General features: G+C 35.1%; 2 protein-coding genes across 4 annotated transcripts in view; both read right to left on the reverse strand.

Annotated features, from left to right (window-relative positions):
- Positions 1-1,030: 1,030 nt before the first annotated feature.
- Positions 1,031-20,481, reverse strand: part of LOC136042342 (integrator complex subunit 11-like) — a 58,851-nt gene continuing 39,400 nt past the window's right edge. For all 3 annotated transcript variants that reach the window (XM_065727310.1, XM_065727309.1, XM_065727308.1), the window contains 4 exons: positions 19,892-20,074; positions 7,292-7,434; positions 4,862-4,988; positions 1,031-1,131 (listed from right to left, as the gene is read on the reverse strand). In XM_065727310.1, the coding sequence (XP_065583382.1) occupies positions 19,961-20,074 (114 nt within the window). In that variant the 3' untranslated portion in view covers positions 1,031-1,131; positions 4,862-4,988; positions 7,292-7,434; positions 19,892-19,960. The remainder of the gene's footprint in view (positions 1,132-4,861; positions 4,989-7,291; positions 7,435-19,891; positions 20,075-20,481) is intronic.
- Positions 1,075-19,954, reverse strand: LOC136042344 (integrator complex subunit 11-like). Its single transcript, XM_065727311.1, has 4 exons — positions 19,892-19,954; positions 7,292-7,434; positions 4,862-4,988; positions 1,075-1,131 (listed from the first exon to the last, which is right to left on the reverse strand). Exons 1-4 carry the CDS (start codon positions 19,952-19,954, stop codon positions 1,075-1,077), a joined length of 390 nt encoding a protein of 129 aa, XP_065583383.1.

Consider the following 20,481-nt stretch of genomic DNA (forward strand, 5'->3'; position numbering starts at 1 on the left):
CATGTGGTTTAACATTAATGGACAACCATAAGCCAAATTCCTAAAATACAGGTCATAAGAATCAGGAAATCTTTTATTTTTATGTCCGATATAGATCACTCAAACTTAATGCAAGAACTGCATATTGACAAACAAGCACTGGCAGAACTAATCTAACTAGATTCAAAAAAATGGTTTTAAATAAACTGGTTAAACACAAAAAACATGCTATTAAAATAGCGTACAGAATTCATAAGATTTGATCCTGACTGAGCTGGAGGAGTACACTTGCTCCTATTGATAGCTCTACCACGGCGTTTGGAACGCTATTGGGAACGTCTCACAGGTTGGGCCCTGCATTCCGTAAGCAGGATTTGTATTCTTTCTTCGTTTTTTGCTTGAGTACAGATACAGCACCGACAGACTATAGACACAAACACTCAACAATCCCAACTTAAACTTTGCGGTTTTATACTTTTTCCACTTCAGGATGTATATTCCACAAGGGCTAACGAGATCCAGAAGACACGCGCTCAATCGGAGCCGTAGTCTGCGTGACTAACTTCAGACATGCCACTACATTGTAATAATATGAATTCAGGTCTGCCTTAGAATCAGGGCCCTTAATCGAAGTCTGTAGCACTTAATTACTTTAATAACTTTAATTACTTTAAGTGCTTTAATAGTTGAGAACAGAATGCAAAAAGTAGTAAAATAGTAGTATAGAGTGCAAAAGTAATATGCGTCTCGACGTTGATCCAATTCCAATTGGGATTTTGAAACCATTTTTAATGGGGATCCTTAAAGTAAGCTTGAAGATTAGGAGCTCAATTATGCACAACATAGGGAGATGGTAGTAATCGATTTTACCTCATTAATAGATAATGGATCGGATTTAACGGAGCTTCAATTATGAATGAGGTTCCAATGTTTCTATTATACATAAATACAGAAACATCGCCCTTCATTTCCCAGCACGTTATTCGAACTCACGCAAACTAGAAACGTCAAGGATATACTTTTGACACTGGACTCCTCAATAAAGCTCAGAAAAATAGAAAAGGTTTTATTTACAAATTGAACAAAAACGCCATATTATTCTTCTAGAACAGACTTAACCATTCTCAGAATGTAATTTCCGAGCTCATCGTCCTGTAAAATAAGCACTGTGTCACTATAAAATTAGGAAAAATTAGTTATAATTATAATAATATAATTATAATTCTATTAATTATAATTATATTATAATAATAATATAATATTATAATAATATAATAACATAATTAATTATAATAAATATTATAATAATATATTAATATAACTAAAATTAGTTATAATAATAATATAATTAGAAAAAATTAGTTAATATAAAATTAGTCACTATAAAATTAGAATAAAAACAACGCTTTCCTTGGAATGAAAATTTTAATTAGCTATGTTAAGGCCAAAGAAGATAAGCTACTTGTGCAAAACAACAATTTTAACAACAAAACAACAAAATTAGATAATTTAAATAATAAGTTAAAAATAAAAAATAAAATAATTAATTAACTAATAAATCGAAAATAATTGTGTTATTAAAATTTTGTAAAAATTTCGCCTAAAAATTTTATGAGAGACTGAGGGGGGGGGGGGGGGCAGCACTAATCAAGACTTCCCCAGGCGCCAAAGAGACCAGAACCGCCACTGCGCAGCAGCTAGTTTATCATGTAATCGTAACAAATTTACGAAAAGAGAAACAATATACGAAACAAGAATTGCCAAAGATTCACTAAAAATTAAATAGGGAAAAAAGGGATATCTATCAGATAAATAATTGGGTTTCCTAAAACACTCAACACTTACCCTTAGGTAACGTAAGACTAACGGTATATGATACACATACCCAAAAGGGTGCAGATAAAGATGAGCGTATTCAATAACGGTTATGTATATAGGACGAAGATAAGGTAAAAACATGCATATCCTTTTGACTCTATACCCTTTATACCCTACCTACACCATTAAATATAGGGTGAAGGCTTAGGCTTACCATGCATACCTGTTGTAACTCACATACATACACCGTGCTATTTGGGTTTAAAAGCAGTTATGCTTTTATTTTCATTTTATGAATCTTCTAATCAAGGTTTTTTTACGCTCTAAAATAAGTAAAATGTGCTTAATTCGATTTCATAAGAAATTCTCCAGATTCTTGTTGACAATTGCCATTTAAAATCTAAAAGAAATCAATTTATTTCTCTTTTTAGTACTAATCTTTATTTTATGGAATTATCCTTCGGTGGTTAAAAAAATGACAAGTAAATCAAGGTCATTGGCAATTAGAATCAATAAATGTCGAAAATGAACTGTGTAAAATTGATTTTTGACACACTTGCCTATTACCAATGCTATTCAAAAAACAACTTAAGTTTAAGCATCAAATTGTAAAAGTGGCTTTAGTTCATTACCTAGCTTTCAAGTTTGCTCACTACTAAACCTGCTGAGTCTGCGACCAGTGAGGAACCCATGTCAATTTTCGTTTTTCAGTCTGAGGTTCAATTGAAAACTGCAAGATTTTGAGGTGCTGCTTTTGTGTTGCAAAGGATGTTCTTTTGTACTGTAAAGGGTGTGCTTTTGTACTGCACAGGGTGTGCTTTTCGTCGACTGTGGGAGAATTAAACAATAAACCTTTTCCATATCTTATGAAACATATAAAAGTACCACGAGCATCAGAATGAAAACTTTTTTTTTGCTTTCTAGCTCCATCTTTGGTCTATCCCCGAAAACTGTGATTTTCCACGATTTTTCTTTTGGTTGTTACACAATTATTGAATTTTTTTTGTTGCATAAATTCTCTCCTTTGTTGACACACTGAACTTTGAAAATGAAAAAGCGACAACTTTTCTTGTTTACGAACAAGCCCAACCAAACAGCTATCACACCAAATTTATCTCAATTTCTGTTCGTTCAAAGTTTTATTATCACTCTTAACTTTCAATTGAAAGAAACTGATTTAATTTTATTAAATCTTACAATGAGCTTAAGAGGCATATTTTGGCACTTTAAACCAAAGCCTATGCCAAAGTTAGATTAATAGCAGCTTATAATCTAAGCATTGCTATCTCTATTCTTGGACAGATTCGATCACCTGCTTAGCTGTAGATTCATTTAGGGGACAACTAGGGTTATCTACTCAGCCAGAATGTAAAAAATTGTCGGGTTTATTATTATTATGGTTTTTTTTTAATCTCATTGGCTCCATCAACAATAATGATATGCCAGTATTACTGTTCAAATTCTTTATTTTATTAATTTTTTTTTCACCTTTAACATATTTGATCTACCTTCACTTGAATGTTTCAAGCGAGGAATTTTTAGGTGTTATTTCTGCTGGACGTTATTCTAGATGGGACTGATCGTCGGGCGGAGCTCATTTTTATGTATTTCTGATGGGGTGCACCCTGCTCAAGGTAATCCTGCCGTGTAAGGTAATTCTTACGGCAGGGTAATCCCACCCTGCCGTGCTGTGTTTTTACATGTTGCCCTTAAAGGCTTTAGGAACAAGCTTCGATAACTCCTCTGATTGAGAGGAATACGATGAATTTGTAAAAGACCGGCAAAATTGTCACGTCAAAATGATTTCAGATTGATCGCAAGTGTTCAGCATCTGAGCAGCACGAAAAAGCATATTTTTTAATTTGTTACAAGGAAGAGCGGGATGGTGTTTGGACCATCCCCAGGGGAGCTACCCACTTCATGGAGACACGTACGGTAGCACAAAAACCTTAGGGTATTACAGATATCAAAATAAAGCTAGGTTGAGCAATCTTTCCGTGTCTTTTCTTTGGAGACAAAATGTACCTAATGATTGTGACAATGGTTCTCAAGAGACCCTTAGCACCCTGTTGAACAAGTTTTTACTACTTGGGATGCCCATTAAATTATACTTGTTGTTTCCCTCTCGAAAGTACATTAAACTGATAAACTGATTTTCATGGCTAACTACTGTCATACTCCCTAAGAACCTGATCTAATCAGTAAAGAGAGTTTCTGACAGACGTAAAATTTTACTCCTGAAGCCAGATTGTACGGTGTCCAATAGAAAAAAAGCCTTGGTGCGGGCTAAAATCCGGTTCGCCTCTGGTTTGGATCAACGTTGAAAATTGATCCTTACTGGCCGGTAAAACTTGATCTAAAATAAATATAATCTAGTGACTGGACAGCGAAAATCAAACTTACTATCAGCATTCTATTTTGAATAGGAAATATGTTTTTTTTTTTTACTTTCTTGGAAGATACAATAGAACTTCATTTTCAATCAGACATACCCAGTGGGATTTATACAGTAAAGTTGCTCGGTTATTTTTGCTCGACGAAATCTACCTCCTTCTGTTAGAAGCTAACTCTGTCAGAGGTCACTTGTTCACCTGTGAGTCCAAGCAAATTCAGTCCTTTGCATACAAGTCCGGTGGACATTGTCCGTCATGAGTGAACCCAGAAATCTCAATCGTCCCTTATTTCTATCACTATCTACCTAGTTCTAGTAATTCTGCCCTAGGATGGACGGATGGATGATGGACTATCTATCAACAAGTGAAAATGACACCATTTTTATACAATCCTGAAAAACGCTTATGCCAGCTTTGCCTCTCATTGAAAGTATCTGCCTTGAATTTTTCTACAATTAACCATGGCTTGATGGCAACTTCAGTTTAATTAACTCAGAAGTTAGCTTCTGTCAGGGATTAACTCTTGTGAACATTATTTATTGTAACGCAATGCCTCGGAATAACAAAAAGATCATGTACGTACTTTTGGTTTTGGAACGATTTTCAACCTTTAGTTTTTACGGTGACATTCGGTACTGAAAGACCCGTTAAACCAGAAATGTATAAATTACCTCGTATAACCATTTTACAAGGATTTTGAACTTGGTACTTTGATCTTTTTGTCGTAGACTGACATCTACCGATTGTATGCAAAATGAATCATCCCTCCTTGTTACAACTTCCCAGTTCACCAAATCTCTGGAATGAAACGCAAAACGTAAATAAAGCTCATAAACATAATGTTTGTATCACATCTAAGCGTGTTATATCTAAAAGTTCACATCTCTAAATATAATGTCTTATCTGAAATTTTCCTACTTCTGAGATAATTGTCAAAAGCGTTTAAAGAGCTATTCTCATAAGGAGGATCAGCAGGACAATGCAGGTTCAGTCACACTTAGATCCTCCCGTTTTAGGAAAAGTTATTTAAAATACCAAGAACATCACAATGAAAACATTTTTTGGCCCACAGGCTCCATCTTTGGTATATCCTTACCTGCAAACCGAATTTTCTAAGTTTCTTCTTTTGGTTGCTACAAAATGATGATTGTTACGAAATTCAAAGAGGGGCAGCACTGTAGTAAGATGTGAAAGGGTTTTTGCCTCAATATTAGGCACAAAAAAAGACGACGACCTAGGAACGTTTTTAGGAACTCTCTTGCTAACTTTAAAAGTTGAAGGTATTTTTCTAACCACAAGACTTTGCTATAAGAAATAGAAAAATAAAAATGTTGAGAAATATATAAATAAATAATACATAAAAATTAATTTAATAATACATAAATATTATAAGAAATGCATAAAAACATAAATATGATTGTTACAAACCTTTGGTTGTTACAAAATTATGGTTGCTACACAAGTCAGCGTTGCAAAGCTGAACCGTGAACAAAAAAAATAAGTGGAAACTAATTGGGTAGAATTGATAACGCTTTTCGTTCGTAGAATTCAAAGATATTGCAGAAATCTGCAAATAATCATTTAAGGAAGACATGTTAAAAAAAAAGAATTACAATCAAAAGAAGTTCGCCATCGCACATTATTTCCCGTTTATGCCATACAGAATAATCTAATTGGTTATCATATATCAAGGGGTGGAACCAAACCGGGTAATTAATACAACTATGTGATGTTTTAGGAAGGGGTTTTTATAATTTTTGAATGAATCAAGCCTGGGAGTTTTTTTATGGTATATAAAGTAAAAAACATAATTTCGTATTTGTACTTTACATGATACAAATTAAGTGATGAAATAATTCTTTTGGAATCAGAAGCAAACAAGAATTGAATTAAGGTGAAACAATAAAGGGATATCAAAAGAGGGGGACAAACAGTAGGATAACAGGAAAAGATGCTCTTGTAAGTAAGTCAATTAAATAATAATAACTTGTGCTTCGATCAAATCTTCATTCTATGAGTTTGGAGAATTTTAGTAATAAAAATGCTAATGCATAGATTAAATATTTAGCTATTCAACAATATATACACTTGTGGCTAAGGAAGTCTTAGCAGTTTGAGTGACAAAGGTGTACCAATGGGAAACCAGCCACGATTCCAGCTAAATGTTAAAATATTTGGCTAACGCCATCCAATGCACCAGCACAGAGCTCACCCTTTCCTTTAATTTCCATTAATTTAATTGCCTGTGATCATTAATTAATCATTTTTTGAGCAAAAGAGGTAATCTCAACTTTTTTCCTGACAGGAAATAGCTCATATTCAGGCTCAAAATGAGACAACCAACACAGAGCTCACCCTTTCCTTTAATTTCCATACAATTTTTTCTCCAGAAGGCTAAGGATTGATAAAGAAGCTTTCTGACTGCCTGGCCGGATTTGAATATTGAAGTTCAAATCAGGTGAACCTCTGTGCTGACTCTAGCTAGTTCTTGAATATACCTAAATGTTAATGTAAATGGACTTATAAATAAAATATTGAATTTAGTTACACAGAGTATTTTCAAAGGCTTGATTTTAGAAATTTAAAGTGATGCAGAAAACTCTTTTCACAAAAAGCTTGACAATATCATCTTCCCTCTCTAGTGATATAGTGAAAAAAAGGAGTAGTGAATGCCCATTAGTTTTATGGCTGATGAAATTCGGTTTCTAATGCCCTATCAGTACGCTAAAAATTGAAAAGAAAAAGTTCATTTCATCTTAATAGCAAGCGCTCAAAATGACGAAATAATTTCAAGCGCAGTAAAATGTCAGGCACCCTTATAAGTACTTTAGGGGTTAAATTTGTTGTTAATTGTTTCTCCTAAATAAATTGTTAAAATTGGATTTAAAATTGTTTCTCCTAAATAAGTATACAGCAATTGTAAGAATTCAACATTTGACTCATAGTATTCTAAATTCAGCGAACAACGCTTCATGGATCAGAGCCACATCTTTTAATTTCCATTGATTTATCTACATAATAATAATTTGATGCTAGATGGCACGGTTGTAAGTTCTAAATTGAAAAAGTAAAATAAAATCATTCTCTAAAAATTAACTTACTTTTGAACCTTATTGCTTATCTTCGCTAGAGCAGTTTCAGGTTGAGAGTCGCCAGGAAGTGGAACTGGGCAGGAGAGGATAAGCTCTTGTTTTGGCAAACCTAGTTCATCGGCGGCCTTCTGAGAATCCATGAGCGTTAACACCTTCAAGGAAGATTCAGAAATTCAAGTCTTCTTCTTCTTAAATGGATTAGAAGTAAAACGGTTTGCATAATCCCGTCATCGGAATCAAATTCCGAGCCCTGCAGTGTGCTGCTGTAGCTAAGTTCAACCTCAAGGTCCGGTATTACCAAACTAAGATGAGTCCTGTTGCACTACTACAGGGCATTCAAGATTCTCAAGTGTACTGATCGCAATATTCTTATACTCTTTCATAGTCAAATAATTCTTTTGGGAGGAAATCACATTTTTAGCCCACAGCTAAAACAGTTCATAGTATTTCTATGTATTTCTACAGTTCTACAGTTTTTCTACATAGTATTTCTACAGTTCATAGTATTTCATAGTATTTCATACCCCTTCATGTATTGAATAATTTCTGCTCGTTTTGAGTTTTAATGTTGTAATGAAAAATAACCCCCCCCCTCATGGGGGGTATACATCCCACCCCATCAAATTCCCTCCAGATAGTTCCAACTTAGCGGAAAATCCCGTAAAATTTCTTCTAGACGATTCAGCCTGAAAAATTCTCCCTAGCACACTTTAATTTGAAGAAGAGTTTATTGTCTAGTCTTTTTGTCGATCACTCCAGAAATCCATCCTTCCGTGAAAATTTTTCCCGGAAATTCAAAAAGCTGAAAGTAGCTCCAGGATCATTCCCCCGGAACAACTCCACACGCAAAATTAATTAGCAAAGAGAAATTGAGACAACTGAAAAGACTTTTCGTATTGGAATTCTGCTAAACCCTCCTGGTGTAAAATTTCCCCTGAAAAGTTCAACCCCCAGAAATTTCCCTCCCCCGAAAAACTATCCCTATGGAAATCTACACCAAGTATAGAATATCTCCCCCCACCCCGTAAAGTGTATGCATACTTCCCTATAACAAATACTATACGCAAGCAATGGCAAATTTCATAACATTTACGCCTTTCCCCACGGATAGTGGTCGTTTTACGCCTAAGACATAATTATTGGATCTTTCAACTCTGCTGGACAAAATGACTAGCCAGAATTTTAATCGGATAAGTTTGGGGGAAAAGGGAGGGGAAATGGGGCTGGCTATCCTCCAATCTTCTCGGTGACTTATAAAGGGCACTAGAGCTTTCAATTTCTGTTCGTATGCACACTCTCCCGATCTTCTAGGATCAGTATTTCGATACTATCACCCCTGGAAAAAACCACACCTGATGGTCTGGGTTTCATTAAGATTCCTCTACTCTTATGGGATATTTTCCCTTATTTCAAAAATCAGGCAAATTGTCTCAGGCTCGTAGCTTTTGAAGGCCATTACATTCATTACATTACATGTAATGAATCTTATACATTTAGAATCAGCATAATAAGCTGATTCTTTTTGATACATGTTGACATTAAAATTCCGTTTATTAGAGTTTCGGTTAGATTTGAGCTGAGTCGCTCCTTACTTACAGTTCACTACAACGAACTGTTTGATTTATACCACCTCCTCAGTTTATCCCTTTTCGTGCTTTACTTACGAGCTTAGTTCCTCTTTACAATTTTAATGGTTTTTAATTTTTTTCACATGTTAACTTCTGTGATATATGTTTTTCTGTAAACAATCATTTATATTTCTTTTTTATTGAGTTAGTTTTTAAGGTTAGCCTTGAACAACGAATCCGGTCCATCTCGGATAGTGATAGCAATCTTTTGGAAATAATTCTCATCTTATGTTTCAAGTGCAAAAGACACATATAAAAGAGAGAAAAATTAAAAATAATGCAGGTTTAAAGAGCAAAATAGGAAAATAGGAACTGAAAAACCAAGAAGGAATAAAAGGACTTTTATTTTTGAAACAACAATAGGACATATTTTTCTTTTTTTCGGATTTTCATATTTTCAGATATTTGTAAATTTCTTTTACAAATATATGTAAAAGTAAATATATTTTACATATATATGTTATACAAATATATTTTCATATTCATTTTAAAATTGATTTCAAATTTTTTTGTTTTTTTTAATGCCTTATGTGTCATAATGTGCGCCAAAGGATGTCATTGGGCGGGCACATTGTGCCACGCTGGTCTCAACTGCTAGGAGTCATGAGAAGATATGCTATTGGGGATTTTTCATTAAGTTATAATGATCGATTCTAGTGTAAACGGATATTTTTGCAGGAAAATGCCAGAAAAATGCTGCAGGCTGATAATTCACGCCATAGGGTGCCATGTACCAGGCATTGAGTGTCAAAGGAATGACACAAGCCCACAATAGGGTGCCACGGTGGCGTTAATTGACATGGTGAATCACGAGGGGTGGCTTGAGAAAACACGAATCAATAGATTTAAAGTGTGATTTTTATCATGAAAATATCTGAAAAATGCCTTAGGAATGATGAGGGTAGGTGTCTCTACTACTTATTACTTATTAGTGTCTTAGTGTTATATAGTGTCTCTACTGCTTACTAGCGAGAAATCGTAATGTGAAGTTGTCATTTTTTCTTATTATTACTATTGTCAGTAATAAGGCTTTCCCTGCATAAAACGTAATACTTAAGGCTCATTCAAAATGGGACATTGTTGATAACAAGATTTAAATTAAATTAATGTAGCACACAGGTGCGTCAGATAGAGCAGTAGAAACGAGGCATTTTTATTAAAACTTCTCGGAGATATTTCTTAATACGGCTTAAATTTACCTCTAATAACAACCCCCCCCCTCTACCCCACCTTTCTTTAATTCACGCTTCTTTGCTTATATTTTATCCTATATCAGCTTATTTCACGTTTTGTATTTCCGTTTGTTGAGATTCAGTTGTTTTTTTCTGTTATTTCTTGATTTTATGTTATTTTTAACTTGTATGTAAAAAAAATATGTCTGTGTCTTTTAGATTTCTTGTTCCGGGATGAATCTTTCCATACATGAGCAATGAAATATCTAAAGCCAATGCTATGTAACATCTCACTCATTCAATACCTAACTTAAACTGTCTATGTCATCTTAGATCACTAATATAATGTAGCATGCAGTGTGTCCAATACACTAAAAATCAATAGCTTAGCTGGATAGTTACACGACTCGGACACGATGGTTAGGAGACACGCAATAAATTTTATCGTTCTAAAAAGCGTGAAGGGAATTCCCTGAGTGTAGAAACACCTTGTCACGTTGAAGGTATTCCCCGAATCCAAATAATATGAACAGTTTGCTGGTTCGGCTGTCTAGCGCACAGTTCCATTGGAAGAAATCTCTATCGAATCCTAAAGCGGACAAAAATCTTTGGATTATAGAAGCTCCCTGAGGAAAACATCCTGAAGAAATTGAAATCTGCAAGAAAAAACCTCTTAAGGAAAAATGCCTTGAAAAAAAAGAAATTCTGAAGAAAAAAATCTCTTAAAGTATTATGTAACATCCCACGTGTACACAGTCATTACGTAAAATCGACATGTGCACCACCATTATGTTAAAGTAATACGCCATTACGTACCACTTACGTGTGTTTCGTCATTAAGTAACACGCACATGTGCGCCCTCCCCACTTACAACCGGGGTTCATACATAATAAACCATACACAATAAATCTACCAAGTCACGCAAGATAATATCATCCTCCTCATAGATACACACTCCCAGTTATGCAGGCATCCCCGCTTGACTAGCGGACCTCGAGATCTAACACGCCACGCGAGATTAACAAACAGGTGGGTTATACCGTTATAGGTTCACTATAGTATTGCATAGTACCCAGGTGTTCGTAATAACATCCAGAGGGACTAGTAGCTCCAGTAATATATCCCCTATCTGACCATTTAAAACCATAGGGCCACCACTACCTTCCCGGCCGATGAAACATTCCTAAAAATTGTTAGCTAACTTTTGTAAATTATCTTTCCACATGCTTGCAGAAAACTAGTAGACAGTATAATAATAATAATAATAATAATAATTTATTTGTTACCCGCTTGTTTTGACAAATTAAGCGGAGTAAAAACATTAAGGAAATAAAAACGAAATAACACAAACAATACAATTAATACAGTCTAATCAAAGGGTGGTAAGGGCCCAAGCGTTGAGAGGCCTCAACACCTAATCTAGCATAGAGTTTTTTATAAACGAAAATAATATCAGTGGCACAAAACTTTCTGATAATCTTCTGATTTCTATAAGAACGCGGCAGATACAATAAATATTTACAATAACGAAAATACATAACTCTTATGCCCTGCAAATCTTGATTATTAAACAACGGGCGCAAACCGGAAAGAAACAATATAGAATGATCGCAATATGTAGAATAAAGTCTGGATAAAGCCTTTCGTGAAAATCTGCCTCGGTTCGGGACAATTTTCGCGTACCCTTTTTTAAGTTTACTTTTAATATCATTTAGCCCACAGGATCGAAAAGCCGATAAAGATGAACAAATACTAATACCAAGCCACCGAATCGAAGAAACGAGCTTAACTGAAAAATAACCACAATCAAGATCACTACTTTGATGCGTAGCATTAAAAACTAAATATTCACATTTTTCAGTATTAAGTTTGAGGCCGATTTCCTCAAAAGACTTAGAAACAAGCTGGGTCGACTTAATTAGGCTAGATTTAGTGCGGCTGATCAAAAGTAAATCATCTGCATATGCAATGTACGAAAGATTAGTTAGGCCTAAAAAACATGATGGATTAATACGTGGCAAAACAGAATAAAGACAAGCATTAAAAAGATAAGGGGATAAGACTCCTCCTTGCCTAAGACCAGAACGGATGGGGATATTACCAATGTAGGTCTCACCTGACTTGAGTCGAACATATGAATTAGCATACCAAAAACGAAGAGTTGATATAATAGACACATTTGCACCAAGTTGGATTAAAGAATACCAAAGTTGGCTATGACAAATTGAATCAAAAGCTTTTGAAACATCGAGTGCACAAAAATGAACCTCAAAACCATTTTTATGCGCTTCAAGTAATAGCGAAACTATAGCACGATGAGCATGTTGGCATCCTATATACGGCTTAAAGCCAAACTGATTAGACATATAATCTACATTAGACAGGAGATCAGGGAGCAAAACATATTCAAATACTTTACTTAAAGTACAAGCAACCGTAATAGGCCTATACGAAGCGCAACTAGTAGGGTCCTTACCGCGTTTCAAAATTAACGTAATGTTACCAACTAAAAAAGAATCAGGGACTAAAGAAGAGCATAAACACATCTGAAAAAGTAACTGCAAGTGATAAACTAATTCCTCCGAATCGGTGTTGAGGTGAAAAGCACTGATCCCGTCTATATCATAAGATTTCGATTTAAGTCTCTCTACACTTCTTTTGACACGGTCAACACTAACGGAAGGTACATAACCTTGAATGATTTTGTTAGGCAACAGATTAGAACAGAGCTTGGCAAAACGAAAATGAACCGCATATATCACTGTATCGAAAATGTTACTATAGTGATTGATCCATGATACATTAGGGATTCGGTCAGCCGTAGGCGATCTATCAAACTTCGCGACATTGATCACTTTTTTCCACTGGCTAGGAGTCTTAGGAAATTCGGCACCATTATACCTAATTTTTCGAAGATAACGTTTAAAATCAAGCTTTGTTCTTTGTTTAATATCGAAAACATTACCCCTTAAGGGGCGGCCGCAAGCTATCCAAATTTTTAGCCACAACTTAGCCCGATTTTTTATTGTTTTGAGCTCTGGGTCATTCTTCCAAATTGAACTTCTTGTTTTTGCTCTAAAGCGACATAGGGGAACAGCTACTTCTTCAGACCTCTTTAAGCACGATACAATGTGGCTATAATAAATATTAAGCTGAATTCTGGCTTGTGGGGACCCAACGCTTGTACACAACAGATTAAAAGGGACTTTAATCGTTGATAGAAGGCTAACAAGCGTAGAAAAATAAAGAGGCCAGTCAGCTTTGTTCCATTCTCTTTTAGAAATCCATTTTCTAGAATTGGGACGAAGGTTCTTCTCCGCAGTAGCATTAAGGGTAACAGTGAGGGATAGGGGGAGATGGTCGTAATCACGCTCATCCTGATCAACATGGACTTCGCCACAGATGAGACCAGAAGAAACGATACAATGGTCAATGTCTGAAAGTGAGCCACTATTATGGATATAGGAATGGGAGGCATCTTTCTTCAAAATTTTGTAACTATTCGGTAAGGAATCTAACAGAAGCTCAGTCCGCACTGATGAAGAGTTAATGTTACAGTTCAGATCACCGATTAATAACCAATCCAGTCCACTACTCTCAATGCCATTCAAAAGACTTTTTATTAATGCGCAAAATTTTGTAAATTTAGTTAAACTTCGGAGGGATTTCTGGTCGCAGGGGAGATAAACATTAATGAGGACAAGGTTGGCAAGACGAATAGCAATATAACAATCACTCTCGTGATAGTATAAAGGGGGTGGTGAAAACAGCGTCTTTTTTATTAAACATGCTAGGCCACCTGATGGTCTGCCAGAGGTTTTGCGTGCACTTTTAGAAAAAACTGAGTGTTCGTTACTTCTCTGTAGGGAGTTTAAGCTCACTAAAGGTAGGAGATGCTCCTGGAGGAATAAAACATCAAAATTTTCTAATTTCTGATCTAAAGAAACGTCTTTATCCTTAGTACCGTTAATATTTAACGAACATATAGTGAAATTAGTCTTAGCACTCATTTTCTAGTATAGGACGATCGTTTCGACAGAAGTTCACGAAGAATTCGGCATTTCATTGAAAATGACACATGATTGCCTTGACAGTTCGCACATTTTGGTGTAGCCTGGCACGGAGAATCAGGCGAGGATTCATGTTGCCCTGCGCAACGGGAGCAGCATTTTTCTTTATCACAATTTGATTTTAAGTGATTTGGTGATTGGCAATTATAACAGCATTTGGGTGGGTGTTGGTATTCGTAAACTCGATATATCTCATACCCAATCTTTATACCAAGTCGAAGTGCATTAGCCAGCGCAACAGCGTTTTCAAAAAACACTCTAACAGCCAAAGAATTGCCTATTCGCTTCGCATGAGTAATATTATTGCAATCAATTAACATTTCCTCATCAAAATTGGTCGGTATACCTTTAATGATTCCAATATATTTCGTTTCTTTTACTTTGACGTCACAATCTCTCATTACATTTGGAACGGCATTGCAAAAGTTCCTTGCAGCAATCTTGTCAATTCGTACCACTAGCTTATCGCCAGAGGGCTTAATGCTGTGAATACATTCATGACCTGGAATAGAGTCTATTATTTCGCGACGCTTGGCAGGATTATCTAATTCTGATGGGACTTTAGAAATAACAACGGTCGTCAGATCGGGATTCAATGACTGAGCGCCAGGGCTGCTAAGAGGGGGGAATTTAAGATCATACGACGAAATCTTCTCACGGATTTGCTTAAGTTCCGAATCAATGCTTACAAGCTTTGAGGCGAAGCTAGAATAAGCCACAGCAGGAATAACAGGAACCTCGGTAGGTAAAATAATCACGTATGTAGGCAAAGAAAAATTTTCGCTGTCGCATTTCTGGAAGATTTCCATCATGTCCTTAATGTGACGGTAATTAGCTTGATCGCCTTGGCGTCTTTGCACACGTTCACCCTCGTAAACATGAGACCAAAGTTCTATTTTAGCCGCCATAATAGACTTCTCATCGAAAAACCCAACAGCATGGTTAGCAATAACTTCATCACTTACTCCTTTTTTAAGATTTGATTGCACGAAATTCAACACCGACGAATGTACATATTCCGTCATAATGGTATAACCAACAAATATGGACAATTAGCCAAAGTCCAAAATCAAATCAGTTTATTACTCACCATGCTGTCAAACAGCTAACATCCGATTAAATTAGTTTCAAAATAATCCTTTTCAAAGTAACTGAATTCGTTATTTTCGTCACACTAAAGTAGACCGGTTTTACTCACAGTTCATAAATATCCAATTCAAACCAAATCCTTTTACTTTGAACTCCGAATCAATATAATCCAGTTATTTGAGATGTTCTCACTCTGAAAGCTAGGTTACAACTAGGTATTGTTGGTTAACAGTTGGAAAGTGGAAGAAAGCTTATAATTTCTCTCCTATGCTTGTTTCGGTCATTTTATAAGAGCTGAAAACAAAATATATACGCTATTTTTAACTAAGTGCCCTGAAATGGGGGGGGGGGAAGGCTGATACCCCCTGAAAAAATCATCAGTGTTATATCTGACTCTTTAAACTCTTTTTCTTGTTATTTGGAAAACACAGTATGCTTTGTATATTGTGGAAGAGTTTAATTTGATAATCTAGAAGCACAAAATGTCGTTTGATTGAGTTCAACAGCCCCATCAACCGTTCCTGGAAGCTTCATATTCATGCCCCAAGCCATTCCTAACATTTTGAATATATACACTTTTGACAACGTAAGTCCACATAGTATCTTTTGATACACTTCAACATTACCCCAATTTTTCCTGAAAGTTTTACCTTATTCACCTAAGCCATTCCTGAGATATTGCAGATACGCCCTTTTAACAACCTGAACGTACTTAGTTTTTTTAAGCTCAATATTTTTCGATAGTTTCAATTAAATCGTTCCTTGGATATTACAGATTGGACCTTTTGCGAATCTAGATAAAAATGGTGTCTTTTGATTTAGTTCAGCTTCCCTCATGATTTTAACTGGAATTTTCTACTTAATATCCTTAGCCGTTCCTGAGATTGTGGAGATATACCCTTATGACAACCTAGATTCACATAGTGTCTTTTGATTTAATTCAACGATACTCTTGGCCGTTTCTAAACATTTTACCCTTCACTGTTAGTAGAGTGATAAAGGTACTTGAGGATCGCCCATCTTAACTATAGCAGGAGGCCTAGTTTCTGAATAGTTATATTCAGTATAGTATTTGGTCATAAAATGGACCATAAGTTACCACAGTATTTATATGATGGTAAGACAGCTAATATTATTGATATGCTATTGTAAACCGAAGATTGGCAGGACCAATACAAGGTATTAGGACACAAAGGAGCGCTATTATTGATGTAAAAAAAAAAGATCATTTTCTAGTTGGGTCTAGGGTTAATTTAAAGCTGAAATTTTGGAAGGATAACTACCTTCCGGGAAGCCATGAAGTAAGTAGACTCCAGGATTGAGGGAAGCTTTCCAGGAAGAATTGAAAACTAAACTGGAAAGTTTAAAACTTGACAATATAGAAGATGGATGGAATAATTTTAGGAAAATAATATGTGAATTTGTTGATGGTGTCTTGGGGATGAAAGTTAGGAACGCAGCTAAGAATATTATTGAAAATACTTTGTGTTTAATAGAGAGGAGTAGGGGTAGATGATAGATCAAAAGAAAATAAGAGGAATGTAAAGAAATTGGAGAAAGCATTAAAATATGAATAAAGTAAATGTGAAGTGGAGAGCATGAAAAAAAAGTACCGACGATCGGGAAGATGCTAAACCGGGATAAATTATGCACTAGCATAATTAACGTGTTATTCTTCGGTTTTAAGTGAAAGAGTGGTAAATTAGCAGTTTTAATTGAATTAAGGAATTTAAGGTAATTACACACAGGAAAAAACCTTCGGCTTTTTTTTTAGTAGAACTAGTAAAGAACGGACTACCCTGGGCACCGTTTAAAGTATTTAACTATAACATCATTTAGGGTTATTACCTACGATCATGACATTATTCATCATCTTGTATCTAAAGATGCGCCTTTCTTTAAAAAAAAATTATTTTAAACATTGTGTTTAATTAATTATAAAAGCGAGTAGATGCAACAATTTGTTTTTAAGGGAGCCCTTAAACAGCTCTACATGATGTTCTAGTGCCCCACTAGCACCAGAGGGAAAAAACGGAACAAAGAGGAAACATATGTGCTTCCCATGCAAAAAAAGTGATTTTTTCTTTGTTTTCAAACCAAGGGACTGTAAGTTTCATTTATAGGGTTTTCGACCATGTCAACTCCATTGGTGCACTTTTAATTTCAAAACTAAATTGGATTGAAAATAATTCATTTCGAGTTAAAACTGGCCGAGGTTCGGTCCTTTACTCCCGCTGCAATCATAATAGCCACATTTAGGTTAGTGTAAAACTTGAAAGGCTCTTGTAAGTAGGTCTATACGCCTTATTAGAAGTCTCAGACAAGAGCCAATTCAACTCCTGTAAGACTTAACCCTCTTACAACTACTATGACCAGGACTATTAAAGATGCATTTTTAGTGACCTTTGCAAGCATAGTTTGATTTATTACGTACCCGACCTCCTGCTTATTAGTTCAAGTTTCTCTACCCTATAGACTAATCTGCATTTATTAACATCTAGTTATGAACTTCTATGACTTGGGGTTAATAACGACAGAGTTTCTTGTCTACCCGTGGCAGAGCCATACCTGATTTATCTGTTGTAACTGCAAATTTATTGTCCAGATAAGCTAGTAATCGAGTAGAAACGGTAGAACAGACTGCAGCAGACTTACCGCGCTAAAGTACAGTTATAGCAAGCGTTTAATCTCTTAATTCTATTGTTCCCTGGCTATGCCCAGGCGTTGTAAATTTCACCCCTTTAGGACTCGCTGTCTAAAACTTAGCAGTTAAAGGTTCGTTTATAAACCCTTTGAAATTGTTTTAATTGCCCTGTTGTTTTCCAAAAATAATTTTATTTTTCGACAAAATATTCTGTTTAAAAATGAGCATAAGTCGTTTGCTTCATTTTCTACTGTGGCCGGCACTTACCCCCCGGAAAATCCCCCCATGGAAAATACCTCTTCACGGAAAATACCCCGTGTGAAAAATAAGGCATTCCAAATTTGAGAATTTTATTTGACTTTTGTTCTTTATTTTCCGTAGGGGGAAGAAATTTTAGTACTCGTGTATTTTATGCCACTCACTCAAGTTACTCTTTAATTTTCTTTAAAAAATCTGTTAAAATACTTTAATAAATACTATCTGTAAGCAATTAAATAAAAAAAAATTCAACTGAAAGTAAGGAGCAACATCAAACCTTAAAACGAAATTATTAAGGGGGTTGCCTCCTCCTCAAGACCTCTTTCTTTGCGCTAAAGCTTTTTTCTATAGAATTTCAAATAAAGCTTATTATTCAAATTAAACGGCCATTGGGTTTCTGGAATCGTTCTTAAAGAATTATGACACAAAGTCAAAACTATAGCGCAAAGAGTAAGGTCTTATGGAAGAGGTAACTCCTTTCATTCCGTTCTTTTTAAGTTTTGATGTTTCTCCTTACTTTCAGTTGAAAAAACTTGTTTTTTAATTGAATTTCTGATCATTTTTAAATAATGCTGGGAAATCCTGGTCTCTCCATGAAAAATTCTCGTTCTTGTGTATTATACGCCACTCACTCAAGTTTACGCCGAGTAAAACTCGAGAAAAAACCGGTTTCTTAGTTAGTTACTTTCAGCTTAGCGTGAGATGAGACCCACAAGACCTTTCTCTTCACTCTAAGCTTTTGACTAACAGATATCAAATATTCGTTTCTATGAAAAAGACTATGTAAAAAAAAATGAACATAAATTAATTTAAAAACTTTTTTCCACAAAACAAGTTTGTCAAAGAATAGTACAGATCCTCATTAAGCCAAAAATTAGTAAAAAAAATTCAAATAATTTTCTAAGCGTAAAACTACCACAAATCACCATCAATAAATGAATTAATCCTAAAACGAACAGAAATTTAATAAATAACGGATTCAAACTCAAAGCGAGCAAAAATAAACATGAGTAGGGCTGACAACCCCCAGACCTCCTCATGACCAGAGCATAATTTGTACTTTACTAAAAATAAAATATTTTTTAATGCTTTCACTTTTTTTAGTTCAATAAATAAAGATGTATTAAGACTACAATGAATAATTATACATTAAACTGACAATACACGGTCATTTCTCTTTTTTGTTTTTAGTGAAGTGCAAATTTTGTTCTGGTCTTGAGAAGACGTGGGTGTTGTCAGCCCTATTCCTTCAAATATTTGCTTGTTTTGAGTTAGAGTAGGCTATCTATAGTCATTTCTTTTGGCTTTTGGTTTCATTTATTTATTAATGGTGATTTACGGTAGTTTTACACTTGAAAGATAAAAAGAAAAAAACAATCGTAGAATTGACAGCCCTTCCGTCCGTAAAAACTTAAACAATAAGAATTTGATGGTGTGTAAATACCTATTTCCGCGTTCCTTGGCACTTTTCAACGAAACTAAAAAAAAAAAAAAACTCAAACAAAAATTTCAAATTAGAAACCTTATTTTCCGCTGGAAAAATTATTTGAGATTGGCAAAATTAGTGTAGTAATAAGCATCTGATATCAGTTTCTGAAAAACAGAGTTATAAAGCTAGAAAAACGAGCAAAGAAATACCAAATGATAGATGGCACTAGTGATTTCTTATTGACACTAGAGCCTCAAATCATGAAGAAAAAACAAAACATCCCACTCTAATGAAAAAACGCACCAAAGGACTACTTACATCATCTTTAACTACCAAAACACCATGAACCAAACAAGGTCTTTTCGGATTGGGTGGATTCATTTCATACTATTGTTTGCTCTTCATTAAAAGCCCTTGATCAATCACAGCACGGACAGGCAGAGTGGTTTTAATAACTGCTGTCTCACCATTAGGTGGCATAAAACAATCTATACCCAATTCCTGAAAGATTTAGAAGTCCTTTAATTATCAATGCATTCGACAAAAATAAAGAATACAAGGAAAAACAGGAAATGAAAATGAACAAACAAGCCAAAGGAGGGGGATTTTTAGCCTGTGGGGGGAAAACACAAAGACAAAGCAGATGTTTTGACAAAAAACCTCCGCTAAGCCGTTCTCAGCGGTCGAAAAAGAAGGGAAAAGGAAAGATGGCATATATAAAGAAAAAAATAACTTATTGCAGTAAACCATACCACGAAAGAGAAATTAATAAATAAAACACAAGCCAAAACCATCCTCGTTTGGTATCAATTATTTTTTTCTTCATATTCATCCTTTCTTTGCCAAGCGTCATGTATAACTAGTTCAGTATCAGAACGTATTTATAATAAGCTCAGAAACGCCACCGT

The sequence above is a fragment of the Artemia franciscana genome, unplaced genomic scaffold (genome assembly GCF_032884065.1).
Source record: "Artemia franciscana unplaced genomic scaffold, ASM3288406v1 Scaffold_1128, whole genome shotgun sequence".
Lineage (NCBI taxonomy): Eukaryota > Metazoa > Arthropoda > Branchiopoda > Anostraca > Artemiidae > Artemia > Artemia franciscana.